Raw genomic sequence first — 12,722 nt, 5'->3', positions numbered from 1 at the left:
AATGCCTGACCTCATATATCAGCTATAATCATTTGCCGAGTGAATAATAGAATTTCCAAAACTTCAGCATTTGTTGCGGACATATTGTTTATCATGTTAAAATCAAAACACCCAAGCTTTTATCTGAATTAAATCACGTCATGTCAGGGCTCATCCTGGGGGGAAATTTTAGGGAGAAGTGACTTCCTCGTGAATAGTAGGGAGAAGGGAAACAACCCAATGTGTATGCATTAACATGCATGGCTATACATCCTTTAACTATAATATAAACACAATCTATTTTAATATCAGCTATTTATAAGCTTTCTCTAAATATTTGTTTATATATTTTCATGTAGATTTATTGATAATAATGTGTCAGAAAAAATATGATGAATAAATTAATTTTATATAATTACTTTCCTCACTTTTAATAGAAGATAAGTTACATTGGATATTGATTTACAATATCTATCTATTCTGTTCTGATTACAGAAATTTTTTCTTCATCTTGTGTGTTGTAATGCCACGTTTATGTGCATATAATTATGCTTATAAAACAATTTTCAAACATCAAAGAATATGTAAAATATGTACTGCAAACATTTGTGCACATTAATTTATATTTGATCACTAAAATTATATACATTCATTTCTTATTGAAAAATTTGACTGAGAAATTATAGAAAATAAATTTCTAATTACCTCCCTTTATTTTCATGAAATGTTAAACTCGTAATATCTTTATAAATAATGCTTTTTGAAATTTACAATATTGATAAATCTTAATCTGAGCGTCATATTTATGACAATAAAACAAATATATATATTGAAACAATAAGAACACTTCTTTCCTGACAAATTTTGTTGTAATATACATGTACACATGATATACGAACGCTGTAGCATGCCGATTTTTCCGGGATGTCGTGCGTAAGCTGTGTCAAATTTGGCATTTCTAAAAAGATAACAATGCCAAACACTCTCACTGTCTACAACATACCAATCGTAAGATTTTTGCGAATTGGCTTTCTTAAATTTTCGCGAAAGTGTATCAGAATCAGTAACTTTCTTTTGCTTTTCGCCCTGTAACCATGACGTGAGCGAACTGAAATCATTCAAAACTATGACCGGTCGCTGATCATGAATGAAATTGATTATTTTTAATTGACTAACAGTTTTGTGATAGCCGTGAAAAACCCATTGCACATCGCCTTTACTCGGGTTAAACACCGTGTGTATATCAATTAGGGAAGATTTGCACGTGTTTAGATGATCGGGGAAAAAACAATCTATAATTATCGCCTAATCCCTTATTAAAGTCGCAAAACTGTCACACAATTATACTCGTTTCGGGCCGATGCTCTCATTATTTACTGATTAGAGTAGGCGGTCTATCGCTTTGCATACAGGTAGAAGGGTAGTATAAAGCGACGCTCTGATTGGATAATGATAATTAGCAGTCGTGATATGGGCGGATACAATCTCTGCTCTTTACATCGCCAAGTAATTACTCTTTGGGAATTAAGATTTTATCGGCGATGTTGACTTCTCTTTGATCAATTGGGAGAGCGAAATGAATATATACACGGCGAAGTTTTCGCCTGAATCGCCCTTCCGGATGAGCCCTGCATGTACATAACTGTCCGGACACATGGTACTGTAGTGTAAACAATTTAGGTTATTTTGATACCCTCCTTGTTGAGCCTCAGATATAAGTGTCAATACAATCGGAAATAAACAAACTAGTTTGTTAGTTAGGAGAAGAACCTAGCTGAACTGTGTCAATTTTTTTTGTCTCTTGGTTAAAAATTATGAAATCTGTAGGGAAAAATGTTCCAAAAGTGTCTGGTTGATGGTCTCCGACCAGTATACACAAAACAGTACAATATCTCAATGTGCAGTTCAATTATTAGTTGAACTATATCATCCAGAGAGAGTTGGGTATATTAATTTTTTAGTTATTTATTTACCTACAAACTAATCTGAATATTTGGCAACACTGAAGATACAGTGGTTGTCTTAAATTTTAAAAACGTATAGATAATTGGCCCATTAGTCATAAAAACATTTTCACATCTAAACAGAGGGTAAAATCTGTAAATGAAGAGATGTCTATACCTTGCAATACCAAATGCTTATTTCTTCTTCTGAGACAATCGCAAACAGCATGCGATCGCAACTTGAAATTATATGACATGGTTCCCTTAGATCGCTGCAAGGTTGTTTTATGTATTTTGGCCACCCAACAGGGAAATACATATTTAATCATATAGAAAAACTATTTTCATTGTGTCAGTACGAGAAACTTGTCTATTTGACAGCCATGTTGACTTCCTTTCAGTATTTGTATAAGTGATTCTGATTGGTTCGTTATACTGAACACTAGCCAATCAAATCCAACTTGTTATAGAAAATCACAGCTTTTATCTTCCATTAAAAAAATCGAAAGTGAAATAATTATGTAACCGAAAAGTAAAAGTCTTGTAAAATTGTCGTTTACCTAGTATACTTTTCTGTATTCCAGCCATTACTTAAAATTGTTCAATTCTAAACTAATCAAATTAATTTTTTTCACTTTCATAAATGCTTTAAAATTCCAATTGAGCGCGCACCTGTCATACTTTTCGGAAATGACCTTAAAATTTCTGTAATACTCCTTTCAATTAACAATCTAGCATCGCCGGTGCCTTAGCAACTGTACTTTCATTTTCAAGGTAAATATTTTTATTGTTTTTGAAATAATTGTCTTTATACCAATATTTTAGAAGAGAGGTTAGTCATTTTATAATTAAATTCTTCATCATTTTCACAGAATTTGTTGAATTTAACCTCTCTCAGTCTTTCTCTTTGACTCTGTGTTTTTCTTTGTTTAATATTTTCACGTTATATTATATATTGTCAAACCCCTTTTTTTGACTCTGTGTTTTTCTTTGTTTAATATTTTCACGTTATATATTGTCAAACCCCTTTTTGATGACCTGTCTGTAGACATATTATGATATTGGTACGTGAAACATTTCGTTACATGATTTAGTGTATGAGGAATTAAAGCTAGATTCTGACTTAGAACATCTAGCTTTATTAGCATGTCAAAATTAGGAGAGAAATGAGCTCCAATAATGTATGGCAGATCGATTAGGCACAAAACTGCCAGTTAAGAAAAATTCTGTTTTTGTCAATAAATGTTTGCGAGTTCACCATGGTGGATCTTGGGTTTGCTCAATATAGGCATCATCCTGACCAATATCATAAGAGACATTCCAGAACAAAGACAGCAGTAGCATAATAAAATATCTATAGATCTAGACTATTATTCAATCTGTATACATGTATTTCCCCATTACCAATTTGGGAAAATCCATACATAGCATGGTATTTTGACTTTTCATTAGGGGGAGTTGGGTCAATCATAGATGTAGATAACATAGATGTTATTTATGTCTCTGGGTCAATTGAGTGCCGGTAGTAATAGAATGCAAAATGGACTCCATTTCGCGAAATGAACTTTTCGACTACGAAATGGACATTTGTCTCTTTAATTTTGGTTTAAGTGTACTATTTAATATCATTTTTAATAATGAACAAGTGATATATGACATATAATTACGATTTAAACAATTTTGTTAATAATTTTTTCATTATTTATGCTTTTACATTTGAAAATAATCGTATATAATAATAATGCCACATAGTTCAGTGTTTTATACATGGTCTTTCAAATAGAAAGATTCTGTTTTATATTATATCATATGTTTAACCTGGGACAAAAATATTTTTGTCGTCCCAGAATAAACGTAAGTGAATAGAAAAGATACCCTTTGTGACATGTCAGTTACACCATAATTTGTAAAGCAAATGTCCATTCCGTAAGCAAAAACTCCATTTCGTGGCCGAAAACTCCATTTCGTAGAGGCCAGATTATTTTCAGAAATATGACTATAAAATAGGAAAATAGTAATTTTAACTGGTTCAATCTGTAGTTTTATGTCATATGTTAAACATAAATTAATAAAAATAATATTACTCATCATGGTTAAACAAACAAATGTCCATTTCGTAGGCGGTAAGTTCATTTCGCGAAATGGAGTCCATTTCGAATTCTATTACAACCCATTGAGTGCAGAAGTTTAAGGTTTTAAAATTTACATAGGTATACTGGCTACAATCTAAAAAAAATAGCTGATAACAGTGTTCTTTATAATGAAGTTTAAGGGCTGTTTTATAAGTAATGTGTACAATATCTCAATTTTTAAGCAGTCAAAAGAACATGACATTCCTTCAAAGTATTCATTATGGTTAGAAATACATAATTTTAATCTCTGAATCCATTTATGAAATCAGGGCTTTTTTCACAGGTTGGGGAAGCAGCCTTGCCCTTAATTTTAGGGGAAAACTACACATTATATTTGCAAAAGGGGAAGAAATAACTTGATGTAAATTCCATTTTTGGGGAAAACTGCATGATTTTAAAGAATTTTCCTTTGGGGAGGCAGCCCTTTAATGGCCCCTGCTATAGAAGGGAAAAAAACCCTGGAGATGCATCACAGTATGATTAAGGTAGACTAGTCAGCAAATGGTCTGTCGGGACTTGTGTCACCAAATGACAGATAAGAACTTTTTAAGTTATGGTAAAAGGAAAAAGTTGCATGGGGCTAGATCTGAAGAGTATGGTGGGTGTGGCAAGGGGGTAACCTTCCCAAATTGAAAAAATTGCTTCACAAGTTCATATGTATGTGATGGAGCATCTTTATGCCTGAAGAAATTACCCTGGACTGTGTCAATCAGTACATTATAACAAGAAGATGATTTTCTAAATTGTGAATGGGGAATGATCTTTATTATTCAGACGTTTAAGGAAATAATATTAATCTACCATCCCTTAATTCATCTGTGTTTTAGGGGTTCATGTTTTATGTTTTTTAATCTCTGGCATTACAGCTATTAGGCTCATATCATACTGTAGTATGATGTTGAAAATCTTGGTGATCCATTTTCACCTGATCCAATCTGTTCTTGAAGAATTAAGTGTGAATAAAAAACAAGTTTACAAGTTTCTTCAATATGTTTATTCTGACTCAGGTTATATGTACACTATTTTATTGAGCCAAGAAATTCTAGTGGTGTGTTTAGAAGTGACATTTCCAGCACACAAATTACCTGTTCAAACTAATTTGTTGTTAAATTTTTTTCTTTACTTACAGTTTACTTAATATATTTTAAACCAACAAACACAAGGCATATTAAATTATTGTAATTACCAGCATGTCAAATAAGGTCAGGCATTAATGGTATTTACAGCATTCTTGATAGAATATGTGAAATATAAATTCAAAAAAAGGAAATAGTACTTAATTTTTAAACAAAATGATTTTCAATTTGATGAAAAAAGTTTTATTGATTGTTTTCAGTCATAAAGAAGTTTATATACACACAAGCACACAAAAATGGGTGACCACGATAAAGCACGAGATAAAGCAGCACGTCTGTTGAAGAAACAAGGCAGCATGTCATCACTGGCCAGCACAGACATTCGACATGATAACAGACATCATAAACACGGGTATATATACCTTTTGTGAAACATAACCTTTTTTTGAAAACACTTAATGTAAATGGAATGACAGAAGGATATTTTTGCTTATACAAATTTGTTTTAGTTTGATTGTGTCTGAAGCTGTAAGCTCTCAAAATGTTCCTAATACCAAACTGTAGTAAGCAATGGTTATGAGTGTGAAGTTTCCTGCTCATGAAAACAACTACTTGTGCCTGATGAGGTTTGAACTCATGTAGCAGCAATCCTTAGATTTGCTAGTCCAACTTATTGAGCACTCAGCCATGCTGTCAATCATTAGGATATTGTTAAGACTTCATGATTATATTAACTAAATATTTGGGTGAATGTTTTTTTTATCATGATCTACTCTATCAAACGATTTTTCAGATAGTCAAATGTGATAAATACCTCTAATGTTAAAAAAGACAATAACAATTTTGTTGTATTTAGTTTTTTAACTTGTCACTTAGTTGAATTTAGCCTGTGGAGTAAGGCTGTTTTAAGTAATGTACATTATAGATGATTTTAACTACAAAATTATGTAATGGCTGGACATCATATTACATTTAGCAGATCATCTTGAAAGGCGTCAACACAATCAATGTTAGTTGTTATTACTTTCTTATTTTCATGCTTTACAAATTCTTATAGGCCCAGTTCGATGAGCACAGTATCATTTATGGATGAACCCGGTCATGAGGATCACTTCAAACCACAAGTGAAACAAGAAAACACATACCAGCTGGAGCCAAGGAAGAAATTCCCTTCTTCTAAAGTAAAACACATCATTCATGATGTTCTAGAGAGTTATTTAGCTGAAGAGAAATATGAACCGGAACTGTGTAGACAAATGTCGAAAACAATTTCTGAGGTAATAAATATATACTTTTAATTAAGCATCAAATAGTAAACATCTTTAATGAGTTGTACTTCTAATGATGATTTTAATGGTAAAATATTTGCATGATATAATATTTGGTATTCTACTGTTGTTGTTTTAATTTCCTAAACATTTTGTCACTTAATAATTTCTGATTCAAAGTAAAGCATTATACAAGAATATCTTAAGACTTTGAATGAACACATTATTTATACTTGTTGATAGAAGATCTATTCTGTACTTATACAGTTTAGAAAAAAAATCAATAATCCAATATTTTTATCAATTCTTGATGTTTTGTTATAGGTGATCAAAGCAAGAGTAAAAGAAATGATGATTCCACGCTTTAAGGTGATCTGTTTAGTGCATATAGGTCAGTTGAGTAGCCAGGGTCTACGTGTTGGTAGTCGGTGTTTGTGGGATGATAAATATGACACTTTCTCAACATCAGAGTTCAGGAATAGATCAATATTCGCTATAGGTAGTGTGTATGGCGTGTACTACGAGTAGACTTACAACAATGACGGACAGGAAGTAGCCAACAGTACACAGTTGCAATGAAATTCACATCACTACAGGTGTTAAACAAGGTTATTTTAACTATAGGACGTACATATCTTTCATTTAAAATTAAAGCATTCATATGCGAGTTCTTTAAAGTACACTCCTTATAAAACACTTGCTCTAATTTAAAAAATATGTAGAGCAAAATAGCATGTACATTTGTATAATTATATATACCGATGAAGTTCTTGAATAGCTACTTATTAGCAACTTTGAGTTTTCTAATTGTTATTAAGACATTGAGTCTTTCAATTTATTAATTTTGTTAAGATTCTTCTTTTGTTGAGATTCTTCTGGTGCAAAATAGTTACAGCTTTATCTGAGCACCAAATTCTTAATATTATTTATCTTTAACCATGAACTAAAATAGGAGACTACCACATCAATATCATGGAATAAATATTTATCACTCATAATAATTAGTGTTCAGGTTTATAATATTATCAATCTTTAACATCAAACATTTTGATACTTTATTGTGCATACATATTTATGAGAGAACTGATATAATTATCAAATGTACTCTAAAAATTTTACGTTTATTTAAAGGTATATTGTCTCATTTAATGACACCAACTGCTGTTATTTTCATTTTTTTTAATAATAATGAATGTGTTTGCTTTGATTAGAAATAAATTATATTTATCAAAATTTATTGGTATAGTAATATGATATAACTAACAGTATTATAAACCCAATTCAACTTGGCCTTGAGAGTATTCTAATTTTGGTGTAAAGTATGAAAAATTCTGCATGTTTTTAACCATAATACAGTGAATGCTTTAAGCCTTTTTTGCATATTGAATTCCATGTCTTGTTGTTTTTGGTTTTCTTTCTGTCTAGATATCATCACTTATTCCATTTTTACTGTCAACTCATTGCAAGATATATTAATCAGGTGTATTGACCATGATATAATTGAAATTGACTTTAATTGTTTAGTGAAATGTTCATTTATTTTGAACTTTTGCGAAATCATAGGGAATTTTTATATGAAAATTAACCAATAATCAAAAAGAAATTGTCATTTTACATTAAAAAAAGATTTGTTACATTTTGATCTGATTATTGAATCAAATTATTTTCTTTTTTTCTGTAGTTCCGCAGTGTTCATTTTACTTTTTATATAAGGACAGAACTTTGTTTTTTGTAAGCTATTTATATCTGTGATATCAATCCTGCAAAGGGAGGTAACTTGATCATATGTGTTACATTTCATATATTGACATTGATATATATACATGTATAGCTAGATTGTTGAATATTATATTCTTTAGTGATAATCAAATTGTTTATGTGTTCAAGTGTGTGGACAAGCAGCATCTGAATTGGAAGCTGTCTAAAACTCTAAATGTGTATTTGAATTATTTATATGGTTCTGAAATGTGGGGATTTCTCTTTCTTTCTTTTTTTAATTTTTATTTTCTATCTTACAAAAATGTAATACTTAAAAACATCTCATTTATTTGAAGAACAATAAAAATCTCTGATTATTTTTGTAACAATTGTAAAACTTTTCCTAAATAGTGTAAATCTATATGAAAAAAGATCTGATATTTTTATCTTAATACCTCATCAATTTTAGTTATTCCCATCAGACACATGTTTGTTAATTCAGTTGAAAAATCAGATACTGTAGCAATATAGAATAGATATTCCTTCAAGTGCTTCATGTTTGCTGTTAAAGTTTATATATCACATTTATATAGCTCATATTTTTATGTTTATTATATTCATTTTACACTCATTCTTTATCCATTTCTTCTGGATAAACAAGTATGCTAGTTGCTCCATAATTATATGCAAACATCTATAATTGCCTGCTCATGTATTGATTTATATGTTGTATATGAAAATCATGTTTAGATTGAGTATTCGGAGACCAGAGATAGTAATTATACTTGCGCCCACATTGGTCTAAACATCTAGTGTTGGGTGCTTTCATACCTCGTACTGAAGGTATTCTTGGTTTTTTTTAGGTCATATTCGTAGATCAAGATATAAGATTCTAAATCTTGGATGGATTTTTTCTGCAATGTACCACTTTATAATTTTATGTTAAGACATTCATGCAAGCTGTTTATCCTTAACTTCTGATGGAAGTCACTTGCGTTTTACAAACACCAAAAAACAATGTTCATCCACTTATGTAAAATTTTGTTGTTAAATAATGAAAATCAAATATCATTTTGGTCATGAACAAACTTTTTTCTTTCAGTTCACTAGTAAATCAAAATCCTTTATTATAACATCTTTTTAATCAAAACTACAGACTGGTCAACAGGTGTGACTAGTTTATTCACATTTCTTTTTTACTTATTGTGTTCTAAATGAAGTCTTCATTTGTGTAGAATAAAACTAAAAATTATAGATTTTTTGAACTTCCGAAAAAAGTTACTGGGACTAAGAGTGTTTAAATGTGTATCTTTAATTTCACGCCATGTTCTGTGTTATATCATTTGAAAAGATTTTTACTAAAAATAGATTCTATGAAATAATGTTTCTATTTCATTATCATTAGGTAGTAGTACTAGGAAAATGTTATGGTTTTGGAAACATTGTTATCTTTACATCAGATGTGTGATTCTTAATGTTTTTGTTTATTCTGAAATACTGTAAAATAGTGTCAATTTGTGGATATGTAATTTAGTTGAATATGCTTATGAATGCAGATTTGTTTCATATTCTATATTGAAGTGAAACTATTGTACTTGCACACAATTGGGCAAGATGAAAATATTGTCTGTTCATATGCTTTAATAGTTGATGGTGTAATAGAATAAGTTTGGCAGGAACTTTTTTCTCTAATCTGTTAAAATATACAAATCAAAATTTAGAAAACCAGCAGTTTTGTGTATTCAAATTGAGTTCTATGAAGAGAGAAGACTTCATTCACAAATATTACATTATTATACAGTATCAAAACCTTTTATAATGGTGGAAGCAACATTTTAGGATGAGAAAGTACAAGCAGTGTATAGTTATAATGATGTGATATTGTTATTTACAGGTGAATGCAGCATCAAGATTTATTTAATTCAAGATCATGATATAATACTGCTGCTTAATTAACAACTTTGGGTAAAATTTAAATATCAAAAACTTGAAAACCAGTCTAGCTTGTGAGATGTTCTACTTTCAATTCTATGTCATATTATGCAATAATTATATGAGTTTTCTATTTATATATATTTTCTATTAATTTTGTTTATGATTCAGAGCTTCTTTACAATTGTAAAATGCTTTACAACTTTATAAAATAAATTTATTTATCAAAAGTGTTCTATCTTGTTTTTGTTGTATTTAACAAAAAATTATTTGGAATCAAATAACATTTTATTCTTTCTTTCTATGTGATTATCTTGTTTACTCAATTGAGCACAAATTAAAGTGCCCAATAACAAAGGTAAGCTTTTGTGATAACATTGTGTCTGTTTTCCATCACTATCCACAATTTAGCCGTGTCACAACAAAACCAACATAGTGCGTTTGCGACCAGCATGGATCCAGATCAGCCTGCGCATCCGCGCAGTCTGATCAGGATCCATGCTGTTCGCTATCAGTTTCTTTACTTGTTATAGGGTCTGTAAGCAAACAGCATGGATCCTGATCAGACTGTGCTGATGCACAGACTGGTATGGATCCATGCTGGTCGCAAACCCATTATGTTGGTTTTGTCGTGACGCGGCTCAATTTATTTAAACAACATCTCCTAAACTACTCTGTGACTTTTAATCAAACTTCACAGGAATGATTATAAGGTGGCCCTCTACAAATGTTATATAAATGGTTCTAGTTTGATGCATATGTGTAGGTCTAAGGTGTTGTCGAGATACTTTAAAAATGTTCTCAAACTACAAGGCCCAGAGCTTAGATATTGGCATGTCATTGTAGCCTCACCTGGTGACTTTCTATTAGAGTCTTAATGTCTGAATTGTTATGGATAATACATACATGTATATTTTTTTTCTTTTGTGGAGCTGCAATGCGAAGAGCTAGGATATTAAGCATGTAGTATCACATAGTGGTCCTTTACAAAAGTTAAATAAATCATGCCCCAGGTGAGTGTGGTCAAAGTTGCCATCCAGCTCTTATTTACTAAGACTGTGTTGTATAGGAATATAAGTTTCTTTGTCCCAAAGTACAATGTCAAGAGCTTTAAGAGTTTTACGACATAGCATTGACTTAGGTGGACCTCTACAAAATATAAGTAAATAACACTCTTGGGAACAAAAACAAATTATCAGACAACATTAATATTATTAGCACCTCTTTATGTATTATATTTACTGAAAGAGAAGTGAAAAATAAATGATAAAAAAATTGAGAGTAATGAGCAATATATATAAAGTAACAATAATGTACAAACACTTCTCAAATCACCACAATATGAAAAATAATTTAGAAAGTTATTTTGAACTAAGGAAACTACACTCAGATAATTGAATTTTCATGCAGAGGTCCTCAGACAGATGTTCAGTAAAGAATACCGCATCAGTTGCCCAAATTATGAATGTGATGAAATAAACTTTCATCGGTGTGCAAGTCTTGATTGTTTTTATACTTGGATCTTGGAGTTGATTGTATAAAGTTGTCCAAATTACCAATGTGATGAAATTAACTTCCATGTCATCAGAGTTGTTTTAAATTAACTCAAAATTAAGCCATTTTTTTCTATTTTTTCATTGTTTACAGACAAGGTATTTAGTGTCATCAGTTTGAAAATAAATAGACGAAAGAACAAAATACATTAGGTTCAGTGCAATCTTTGCAGAGTGGTCTTCAAAAGCTTTAAAAGCTATATATTAACCACATTCCAAAAATAGTGTCATAGGCAATACTTTTAAAGGTATATGTTCAGTTAGCAATTGCTTCAACTAAAAAGTAAAGGTATATAAATCACAGTAACCAAAATAATTAATCAAAGGTTTATAGGCTAAATATTCCTGAAAATAAAGGTACACACTCAGATTTTCTGAAATTAAAGGTTTGAACCCTAAATAGGTAAAATTTAAAGATATTCAAAATTTATGCAAAAATACACATGTACTATCTCTAGAACAACTATAATAACCAGGTGATTATAACTTCGCCTGAAATATAAAGACATTATCATGAAGTATTACTTTATAGAATTTGATAGACCCTGTAAGACATAAACCAACACGCATAATGCACATGTAAATCTAGTCATTATTCAGAATAAATGTTTATTTAAGCTAAAATTGAGAAAATAACACACACTATTGATATCGTTAATTACATGTGATATTCTTCAATTGCTATACAAAACAAATTTCATCCCTTGAGGATGAGGAGTATTTCAAACAACAGTTGGGATTGATATTACCCATTCTCCTAGTCCTTTAACATAACACGTTTCCGTTAGTACTATGTACACTCCAACGTAGTACTAACGGAAACGTCTTATTTTATACTATAGGACTACCATTCTCCATACCTGAAACGAATGACAGACTATTCTCTTCCTTACCGATTCCTGCCCCTGACAGTTCTCTCCCAAACCGTTTCCTCTCCTAACGGTTTTCCCCAAATTTGAAATATTAGCAGACAGTTCACCCCCAATTTTATTTTTATAAGTTATAGTTTTAGTTTTGACTTAATCTAATAACATTTCTTAATGAAGACTATGTAAAGAATGTGTTTAATGCTAAGTGCATTTTATGTTTTATGTTTATCTGAAAAGTTTTTGTAAATTTAACACCTATTTTAGGTATTTTA

At 30.6% G+C, this 12,722-nt stretch overlaps 2 protein-coding genes across 3 annotated transcripts in view; one reads left to right on the top strand and one right to left on the bottom strand.

Annotated features, from left to right (window-relative positions):
• The window catches only part of LOC132723751 (guanine nucleotide exchange factor subunit RIC1-like), a 69,452-nt gene extending 67,111 nt beyond the window's left edge, over positions 1-2,341 (bottom strand). Inside the window, exon 1 of one of the 2 annotated variants that reach the window (XM_060708527.1) lies at positions 2,101-2,341. In XM_060708527.1, coding sequence (XP_060564510.1) covers positions 2,101-2,241 — 141 coding nt within the window. In that variant the 5' untranslated portion in view covers positions 2,242-2,341. The remainder of the gene's footprint in view (positions 1-2,100) is intronic. The other variant, XM_060708528.1, reaches the window with a different exon arrangement.
• A 197-nt stretch (positions 2,342-2,538) lies between these two features.
• Positions 2,539-10,263, top strand: LOC132723752 (dynein light chain Tctex-type 5-B-like). Its single transcript, XM_060708529.1, has 4 exons — positions 2,539-2,696; positions 5,391-5,542; positions 6,188-6,407; positions 6,723-10,263. The coding sequence occupies exons 2-4, from the start codon at positions 5,427-5,429 to the stop codon at positions 6,924-6,926; spliced, it is 540 nt and encodes a 179-aa protein (XP_060564512.1). The 5' UTR covers positions 2,539-2,696; positions 5,391-5,426; the 3' UTR covers positions 6,927-10,263.
• Positions 10,264-12,722: the final 2,459 nt, after the last annotated feature.

The sequence above is a fragment of the Ruditapes philippinarum genome, unplaced genomic scaffold (genome assembly GCF_026571515.1).
Source record: "Ruditapes philippinarum isolate M1 unplaced genomic scaffold, ASM2657151v2 ctg1121_1_1_1_1, whole genome shotgun sequence".
Classification (NCBI taxonomy): domain Eukaryota; kingdom Metazoa; phylum Mollusca; class Bivalvia; order Venerida; family Veneridae; genus Ruditapes; species Ruditapes philippinarum.
This window is presented reverse-complemented; position numbering and strand designations above follow the sequence as displayed.